The sequence below is a fragment of the Mizuhopecten yessoensis genome, unplaced genomic scaffold, assembly GCF_002113885.1.
Source record: "Mizuhopecten yessoensis strain PY_sf001 unplaced genomic scaffold, ASM211388v2 scaffold1595, whole genome shotgun sequence".
Classification (NCBI taxonomy): domain Eukaryota; kingdom Metazoa; phylum Mollusca; class Bivalvia; order Pectinida; family Pectinidae; genus Mizuhopecten; species Mizuhopecten yessoensis.
In genome coordinates, this window is record NW_018404125.1 from 67,925 (window position 1) to 78,858 (window position 10,934).

The following is a 10,934-nucleotide window of genomic DNA, read 5'->3' on the forward strand; positions in this document are numbered from 1 at the left end:
TTGATAAAATGATGGAAAACTTTATTTCACAAACCTCTAATAACCACGTACTCTCCCTCTGCAAACATGGGTTCGGTTTCCTCCGAAAGCGTATATGCCATTTCGATGTTTCCAGTTTTGTTTTCCTTTCCCTAAATAATCATGAGATTTGAGTCGGTCACATGTTTTAAACACACGTGGTGTAATTGACTGCTTAAAAATTTATGGAACGGATGCGGCAATTATTAACAAGCTTTAAAGTCGGGTGTAGCTCCATTATACTTTTCAAGGTACAGTTATCAGCCCATCGATTGGTCAGGTTTCTAATAGAAGGACTGATGTTCACGAAAGAATTATTGTAGCATGAAAAATATGGTGTGATTTTTTATGCTCCATTAATTATTTTGACAACAAAATGATTTTGACAATTTTATATCTTACACTTGCCAAACTCAAGGGATGACAAGTGAAGCTGTTTAACGTTAGATGACCGAATCGGCCGAGAAGTTCCGAGTGATGTAACCCCATACAGATAAAACAGGCATGAATAATAAGGGGAGACCGGGGCAAGTTCGGCCATTTTTTTTTTTATTATTATTAAAGTCGTTCTGTGTAGTATATGGTTTGTTGAAATGTATGTACGTATACACAATTGGGAAAAAAATCCATCCCTTTTATAAAACTTTAACAAAAGAGCAAACCCGTCCGTATTTGATCTTTTATAATTGTCTGGCGGAGGTTTTGAAGGACGCACGTGCCACGCCTTGTGGGCAAGTTCGGACAGGCAGTCTGGGATAAGTTCGACCATCGTTGAAATCAGCTTAATATTGTGACGTCATAAAGCAACGTTAGATTTTCCCGCCAATTTCACTACTTTTCATGTGCCAAACTTGAATGCCCAAAATTGATATTTCAATGAATTCGCATATTTAGCAATATGAAACGCAATACTAGGCTTTTATGTATACCATCATGTGAAGCTGACAGTGTGTTACACGTATGTCATAAATAAGTAGCAGTTCGGTTTACAGAAAGTTCACAAAACTACACTTAAAAGAAGTGAGGTCACTATTTTCTTTCTACCCCTCCAAAAAGAAAATGTATCTCTTTTAATAAATTTCCTCGACAGTTTTTCGTGTGAATGGCCCGTCCCATTCTCTATACTCCAGGGATTGAGCTCACTTTCGCTCTCTGCACCCCTGGAATAAGTCATAGCAAAATTGAAGGCCCAGTGTGCACCACCTTGTTGATGAGACAAGAAAACTAGTTCGACCCTTTAATTAACATCAAAAGAATATCTCGGTCACGTTACGGTAAACATTGTCAGGCTTTGAGGTCGGGTGTCGCCGCTCCTGTGTAAGCTAGTATCAGCCTAGCGATTGGTCAGGGTTTTTTTGTGAAAATGAGCGTAATACCTCAGTATCGATCACGAGGATGGTCCCGGACGCCCAGCCAACTAAACAGTTGGGATCCTCAAAGTTGTAAAATATTACTAGCTCACGACAAAAAATATCAGTATAGCGACCCCGTTCTCCTCAACCCCTTGTAAAGCTTTTAAAATTACATTTTCTGGTAAAAAAATATAATAATGATGGCGTGTGTAATAGTTCCTTGTTACGGACACCCGAGACGTACATATTACAATATGTATTAGAGTAACAGTGTGACTTAGGTCACATAGTTCCTTGTTACGGACACCCGAGACGTACATATTACAATATGTATTAGAGTAACAGTGTGACTTAGGTCACATAGTTCCTTGTTACGGACACCCGAGACGTACATATTACAATATGTATTAGAGTAACAGTGTGACTTAGGTCACATAAATACTACACAGGTGTATTAGAGTACAATGTGACTTAGGTCACATATATACTACTCAGGTGTATTAGAGTAACAGTGTGACTTAGGTCACATAGTTCCTTGTTACGGACACCCGAGACGTACATATTACAATATGTATTAGAGTAACAGTGTGACTTAGGTCACATATATACTACACAGTTGTATTAGAGTAACAATGTGACTTAGGTCACATATATACTACTCAGGTGTATTAGAGTAACAGTGTGACTTAGGTCACATAAATACTACACAGGTGTATTAGAGTACAATGTGACTTAGGTCACATATATACTACCCAGGTGTATTAGAGTACCAGTGTGACTTAGGTCACATATATACTACATATGTGTATTATAGTAACAATGTGACTTAGGTCACATATATTGTACATAGGTGTATTAGAGTAACAGTGTGACTTAGGTCACATAAATACTACACAGGTGTATTAGAGTACAATGTGACTTAGGTCACATATATACTACACATGTGTACTAGAGTAACAGTGTGACTTAGGTCACATAGTTCCTTGTTACGGACACCCGAGACGTACATATTACAATATGTATTAGAGTAACAGTGTGACTTAGGTCACATATAGACTACACAGGTGTATTATAGTAACAGCGTGACTTAGGTCACATATATACATATACTCCACAGATGTATTAGAGTAACAGTGTGACTTAGGTCACATAAATACTACACAGGTGTATTAGAGTACAATGTGACTTAGGTCACATATATACTACTCAGGTGTATTAGAGTAACAGTGTGACTTACGTCAAATATATACTACATAGGTGTATTAGAGTAACAATGTGACTTAGGACACATATATACTACATAGGTGTATTATAGTAACAGGGTGACTTAGGTCACATATATACTACATAGGTGTATAAGAGTAACAATGTGACTTAGGTCACATATATACTACACATGTGTATGAGAGTAACAGTGTGACTTAGTTCACATATATACTACATAGGTGTATAAGAGTAACAGTGTGACTTAGGTCACATATATACTACATAGGTGTATAAGAGTAACAATGTGACTTAGGTCACATATATACTACATAGGTGTATTAGAGTCGCAATGTGACTTAGGTCAAATACATACTACACAGGTGTATTAGAGTAACAGTGGGCGTTAGGTCACATATATACTACATAGGTGTATTAGAGTAACACTGTGACTTAGGTCACATATATACTACATAGGTGTATTAGAGTAACAGTGTGACTTAGGTCACATATATACTACATAGGTGTATTAGAGTCGCAATGTGACTTAGGTCACATACATACTACACAGGTGTATTAGAGTAACAGTGTGCGTTAGGTCACATATATACTACATAGGTGTATTAGAGTAACAGTGTGACCTAGGTCACATATATACTACAAAGGTGTATTAGAGTTACAGTGTGACTTAGGTCACATATATACTACACAGGTGTATTAGAGTAACAGTGGGACCTAGGTCACATATATACTACATAGGTGTATAAGAGTAACAATGTGACTTAGGTCACATATATACTACACAGGGGTAAAAGAGTAACAATGTGACTTAGGTCACATATATTCTACACAGGTGTATTAGAGTATCAGTGTGACTTAGGTCACATATACACTACATAGGTGTATTACAGTAACAGTGCGACTAAGGTCACATATATACTACATAGGTGTATTAGAGTAACAGTGTGACTTAGGTCACATATATGCTACACATGTGTATTAGAGTAACAGTGTGACTTAGGTCACATATATACTACACAGGTGTATTAGAGTATCAGTGTGACTTAGGTCACATATATACTACACATGTGTATTAGAGTATCAGTGTGACTTAGGTCACATATATACTACACATGTGTACTAGAGTAACAGTGTGACTTAGGTCACATATATACTACATAGGTGTATTAGAGTAACAGTGTGACTTAGGTCACATACATACTGCATAGGTGTATTAAAATAGCCGTAGGTATTTTTATTAACATCTGATTTTAATGAGATTGGGTTTACTAGCTGCACCATTTGGTCTCGCTGGAAAGCAATATTTTAAAATTTCTGCACTGTAAGTTATATTATTCGCGCGGATATCTCTTATCAGTCGGATATTTCACAGTGTCTTCGGTTGAACTATATTATTGCAATTATTGTTATCGATAACGTTTACTTAAATAAAATGAAATTAAATTAAAACAAACTGCGTTGTCAACTCATATAAGTCTGCAGTCAATCACATGTTGTCAAACGAACCCAACGTCCGGGGGTCAAGGGAAATAACTCTTTCGGACGTCGCCACACAACACGTGTGTCATATGACAAATCTCGTGACCAGTATACAAGGCCCCGTTTATGTATTTATAAAACACCGACGCTAGGTAATATGTCGATGTTCAGGGTATACATGTTCGGGACCACAGGCTATAAAGTTTGAGTCTCTCGATTCGTGAGCACACACGGAATCTCAAGATGAAAGTGTTGTGTATTTTCGCTTTGTTGGCTGTGATAGCTTGCAGTTCTGCACTGCACAGGTAAGATTTGTATCACCAAATTGAACTGGATGCACCGATTCATAGTCACGAGAACTGAGAATGTGTATAAGGGGTCTTGCTCCTGTCTTCTATATTATGACAGGTTGATTTTTTTCATATGTGTAGATTGATGTTTACACTTTACGTGAACAAGTTATATTAACATACAAAAAAAACACATAAATCTGTGTGAGTGTCGATTTTATCTGGTGTAAATCAAAACATCACTTACGTTAAGTTCAGATAAATGCATTGTTATCAACAAAGTTTTAGCAAATGTCGCAGGTATTGTATATTCCTAATTGATTTGATACATGATCTGGCTTTCTACCTTGTTGAACTTACAAAAAATACCATACCGTACGCGTGTTATACGCCCGTGAATGGTTATATAGGCCGGGACATACCAAAGTCCTTAAAATGGTAGTTGTTATTCCCTGCTTAACGACTGGTTCAGCCGTTGTCAGTAAAATGTGACCACAGGTGTTTGAAATTCTGACTGTAAATTGAGATAGATATGATTTTTATTTCAATTTAAGTTTACAGTCAGAATTTCAAACACCTTTGATTTGACCTGGCGGAATGCTGTGGTGGGTGCCTTTGTCATGGTATTTCAGTTAGATAGCACTATAAAGTCGGCATCAGATCCGCACGATCACAAGGAGACGAACACTATGGCACGCCATCCTGTTAAAAAATACATTAACTACTTAAGGGCAAATCTTTTGACCTTAAGTGAAATATTATTGGAAAATCATTTGATCTTAAAAGCTTCAATTGCGCATAATGGCAAAAAGTTTTGCCCTTAAGGTCAGATGATTTTCCATGAAGTATAAATGAAATTGGTCATATAATGACAAAAGCGAGTATTTGTCGTTATGTTAATTAATTTTAACGTTAAGTAGGAAATCATTTAGCTGATACTTAATGTTAAAACTTTTTACCTTATGGTCAAATCTTTTGACCTTAAGTGTAAAAAGAATATTGTTTGCCATTATGTGACGTAAGACGTGTTGGCATATCCCTTGTATGATAAATGGAATCGTCTGATGCACTGGGCATGTGTAAACATCTATTTTTGCCCGCCATATTTAAATGGCGTCCGTTCAGGTGGGAAATTATGAACAATTGTAAACCGAGGACTCGACTGACGGAATTAAGCAGCTGTTGGTGATAATAAGAGTTGATTTGGATCAATAAATAATCCATTTTTCGATATATATGTTAGGTATGTGTTGTGTCCTAGCCAAGTTTTGTTGTCAGAACCTCAAATTATTCTTGGACACATCACGGTGTCGGAGAATTCCACATTTTCATATATAGCAGTGCGCTTTGGCCCCACACCAGACATCTATCTGTCGAAATGTCAAAGTCTGGTGTCAGGGACAGAGGAAAATTCTGGCTACCTATTATGCTCTAGTTAATTTTGGAACAATTTATTTCAATAATACTGCAAACAAAGAAAACATCTTATGTAGGTATAAAACACATACCATGATACTTTTTTTTGTTAATTGCAATAACAGTGATTTTACAATACAGTTGTAAGCGTAAAACATTCATTATTAGGCCTAACACACATCTACCATTGTGTAAGTGGAAAGTGTTTTTTACCTAATAAAATGTAAAGTAATATAATAAATCGTATATTTTCATGGCAAACAACTAAGAAACCACCGCTATCATCCAATTCAGGCATCCAAAGACTTTTTCAAGTTCTCTTACATGCCAAGGACCATAGCGGACCCTCTTCTCTTGCTGATGCAGACAGCATTAAACAATTACCACCCCTCCCCCTAGGTTCTCACGGCTTAACTCCACACATACAGTATAACATCATACACATCTTCTCTTCATCTGTCTCACTAACATAGGCTGGTCCATGTGTGTATGCACACCTGCCGCCCCTCAGAGTCGCCCGGGGGACAAAGTCTAACATGTCCTGTATGGAATCATTTATTTATCACGTGCACAGTCATGCCGTAAGACACAGTGTTTTTGTTGCGTAAATTTTACAACAGCCTGTTCTTTATGAATTGGGAAAATAAAGCATTATTTGTATTGAAATTGGGAATATATTCCTCAGTTTTTGGTCATTTTGGGAAAATAAGGCAATTTTTAGCAAGGGGAAACAGCCTGCATTCGGCTGTAAAATTGAGCAAAATAAATCACTGACACGGAATACCTTTCCCTTATATATAATTTATACTTTTGCTTATTTCCTACAATTATAACCATAAGGTTTCTTTTTTCTGCACATGTGCCCACATGCTCTAGAAGAGGTTTGATGAAAATCCCTTCATTAATAAAAAAAAAAAAAAAGGAGAAAGATTTTCAATTTTCTTGTATTTCCCCTATTGGGCCTCACATGCACCTTTTTATACAAATTAAACAAATTGGTTTTTTTCCCTAAGCTAGCTTCAGACCACATTTTGCTTAAATCCCTTCATTTGTACTGCAACATAGCCGTTCTCCTCGACCTGCATACACACACGCAATCAAGTATACACTACACACAAGGAGGCACGTCAGTCAATGACCTTAGCTGTTAATACAACGTTAAATAGAATTAAATCAAACCAAACACTGTCATTGTATTTTTCTTTTAAGATCTGACGAGGTTAAACAATGCCAAGTTCCTCTTCCACCGACACCAGACTTTGACATTTTGTCAACACCAGACATCTATCTAACAAAATGTCCAAGTCTGGTGTCAGGGCTACAGGAAACTGGGGCTAGTTATATTTAACAGACGCTGGAAATAATCACCCCAACAATTTTGAAACAAATTTCTGCTAGCATCTGGAGGAAATGTACAATAGGCTCCCCTACTATCAAACATAAGTATATTTCCACAATACTATAAACTTTGTACTACAAGAGCAGTATTGCCAGGTTTTTACGTATCATACTGCAGTGTGCACACTGTATATAAACTGTGATATATATATTCATTCTTTCCGGTACTTGTGAATTGTACTGGCCTAATGGTATCTTTTTAAAATTATACATTAGAATTCTCAAAATGCCAAAAAATGCCACCAGAAATGGATTTGATTCCATTTAGAAGCACATTGAGAAGTGAAGCAATGCACACCGACTGTCACCTACAATGAACCATGAAGCAACTTCATCATTTCAAAAATTGAAAAAAAAGTACCATTATGGAATTTCATAGGGATAAGTAATCCAGAACATTCCCGCGGTTTATGTAAATAGACGCCTTAATCTGCTTGGATCACATTGGTTTATGTAATTAGAGGCCTTAATCTGCTTGGACCACATTGGTTTATGTAATTAGAGGCCTTAATCTGCTTGGACCACATTAGTTTATGTAAATAGACGCCTTAATCTACTTGGACCACATTGGTTTATGTAATTAGAGGCCTTAATCTGCTTGGACCACATTGGTTTATGTTATTAGAGGCCTTAATCTGCTTGGACCACATTATTTTCTTACCCACAGCAAGTTATTGAGAAAAGAAAAAATATGTTTATCATTTGTAGAATCAAGCTTCACCGAGTGAAGACAGTGAGACGTACTCTACAAGAGGTTGGAACAAGCATCGACCTCCTACAGAACCGGTACACTGGCTTACTGAACAGCAATGGACGTCTTCTTGGACCAGACCCAGAGCCTCTGTCAAACTATATGGATGTAAGACAAAATACATATACCATATATATATATAATTGATTTGTCAAAGAGATTCTAATTTCTATATCTGTAACGACCTTCTGTATAACCAAAGGGGATCTACATTATTTATAACATTGCGATTCTGTCACAATGTGGAGATGTTCCTTTTTCGTATTGACCAATCAAATGGTTCTTCCTATATATTGCATTTCTGAAGGACTCGCACAACTAAGTCATTTACTATAACTAATTAAGCTTTTGAGGTAATAGCGTAGATATTTGAATTTCAACACCAGTGACAACTGTCTAGACTCACAGATATATATATCTGACAAAGGCTTCAAAAGTCATTTTCTGGCTGGTTAAGTGGCATATTAGATCCTAATAGGCGTCTGCTTTTGACAACTGGAAGAAACCCAAACCGGGGAAGTGGGACGGAAACCCCCCTGACATTTGACCCCATATCAATCCTCCATCGCATATTAAAATCTACCAAAAGTATACATTTTTGTAAAATTAAATATCTGTAGATTTCATTCAATGTAAAGTATGTCAACAATAGTCCTACGTGTATTTAAAACTCAGAGGCACTGTGTTAACCCAGAATAAACTTCAGGTAGGGATGACACTCGTATGAAATGTGCGAGTCCTGAAGCAGACAATTTGTTTTTTCAAATGCTGATGAAGTGATTGTAGAATGATGAGTTGTTTTGATATTTCTTTGTTTTTTTGTTTGGAAAATATTTAGGAGTATTAAATATATTCCAAACTGCACAATTCATAACATGTGAAAAGGAAGTCTTACTAGGAAATGACTCATATTGTTTCCTTACAGGCTCAATACTACGGAATGATCACCATTGGGACACCACCTCAGTCATTCAAAGTGGTCTTTGACACTGGCTCCTCCAACCTGTGGGTTCCATCCAAGAAGTGCAAACTCTCCGACTTAGCCTGCTGTAAGTTTATTAGCTAACTTATCCATTAGAAAAAATGTGAATATTTGACAACTCTCTCCGTTTAGGAGGGGGACTCCCAATTTTGGACCCTTCAATTTAATATAATTTTCCAACAAGTGAATTTTCTAAACCATTCCTACATTCTAAGATCAGCTCCAAATTTGTCGTTTTATTGAGACTAATTTGGTCTCTAGGGGGTATACAATGTATACACATCTTATTATTGCTTTAAGTCTCTAGGGGGTATACAATGTATATACACATCTTATTATTGCTTTTAGTATCTAGGGGGTATACACACATATCTCCTTATTGCTTTTAGTCTCTAGGGGGTATATACACACATTTTATTATTGCTTTAAGTCTCTAGGGGGTATATATACACATCTTATTATTGCTTTTAATCATTTTGAGCACACACTTGACAGAATATCCCTGATAGACATTTCAAAAGGTTGGAATTGTCAAGTATGAATCTGATATATTAGATTAAATATATCTTGAATAACTATTAGTACTGTAACATTTAGACCTTTATTTTCCTAGAATGTAGGACAATAAATTGAAAAATGCTTGTATCTGAAAATATCATATCCTCATGAATTCCTACCTTAAGGCTAGAACATGTACAGTAATTAAAAGGTTTGTTTAGTTGAAAATTTGGTAGTGGTGGTAGGTCAGAATATTTTGCTATTTGCAATGTGAGTTGTATCTGTATTTAACAGTACTTCACAACAAGTATGACAGCACCAAGTCCAGTACTTACAAGCAGAATGGCACACACTTTGAGATCCGATACGGCACAGGCAGTCTAACAGGCTTCCTCAGTACAGACTCGGTAACGGTAAGCTGTCAACTTTCATTACTTAGCTGTCAATATTCAAAGCCAGGTTTTCCCAAGCCATACTTGCTACATTATTAAAATTGTGTGGCTTTAGCAAGGTTTTAGACATCTTGACATGTATATATTTGGATACCAGTCATCGCCTGTGGAAATCCTTTATCATTTTAATCTGCAGAAACAGCCTTTACCATTTGATGATATTGAAAGTTAGGATATACTGTCCGTTCAATTAACAATAATATGAGCTTTTTCTTAAGTTATCAGCAATCAGTTTTACAGGCAATATCTCATAACCAAAACTTATGAAAGTAAATGAAAATAGTTATTACATGTACAAATTGTCACTGCATGACACCCAGCATATCATCTTTTTTAGACTAGCTAATAGAAACCCCAAATTTCACAGGGTTTTCCAAATTTTTGTTAGAAACCCGAATGTCACCTTCTTCCCAAACTCTGCTATTACAGTGTCATATATAAATTTTAATGACTAAAATATTCAAATTTACAGTATTATTTATTTGTATTACCGATACCTGAGGTATGAAGACATATTTATTATCTTTTCATTTTTGAAAAAAGAAGTGATATATGTTGTCCTTCTAAAATAAACATATTGTTAAATCTAATATCTGTTACTCTAAAATATATGATGATGTTTGAAACCTTTGTTAAATCTTCCTCAGATTGGAGACATCACTGTGAAGGGCCAGACCTTTGCTGAGGCCATCACACAGCCCGGTATAACCTTTGTGGCTGCCAAGTTCGATGGAATTCTAGGAATGGGTTACGATACCATCTCTGTTGACCATGTGGCCCCAGTCTTCAACAACATGGTCCAGCAGGGACTTGTCGACAGCCCAGTCTTCTCATTCTACCTTGACAGGTAAAATATATAACAGGGGAACCTAGATCACCTATCAACATAGCAACTGGTTTATCTCTAGTGGCAGTCACATAAACATTCACTGGATAACATCTAGTGTCGGTCACATAAACATTCACCAGATAACATCTAGTGGCAGTCACATAAACATTCACCAGATAACATCTTGTGTCTGTCACATAAACATTCACTGGATAACATCTAGTGTCGGTCACATAAACATTCAC

At 36.4% G+C, this 10,934-nt stretch overlaps 1 protein-coding gene across 1 annotated transcript in view; it reads left to right on the top strand.

The window, feature by feature from the left end:
• The first annotated feature begins 4,247 nt into the window (after positions 1-4,247).
• LOC110466152 (lysosomal aspartic protease-like) overlaps positions 4,248-10,934 on the top strand; it is a 15,513-nt gene continuing 8,826 nt past the window's right edge. The window contains exons 1-5 of the mRNA XM_021522496.1: positions 4,248-4,378; positions 7,886-8,036; positions 8,854-8,977; positions 9,703-9,821; positions 10,508-10,707. Of these exons, the coding sequence (XP_021378171.1) occupies positions 4,317-4,378; positions 7,886-8,036; positions 8,854-8,977; positions 9,703-9,821; positions 10,508-10,707 (656 nt within the window). The 5' untranslated portion in view covers positions 4,248-4,316. The remainder of the gene's footprint in view (positions 4,379-7,885; positions 8,037-8,853; positions 8,978-9,702; positions 9,822-10,507; positions 10,708-10,934) is intronic.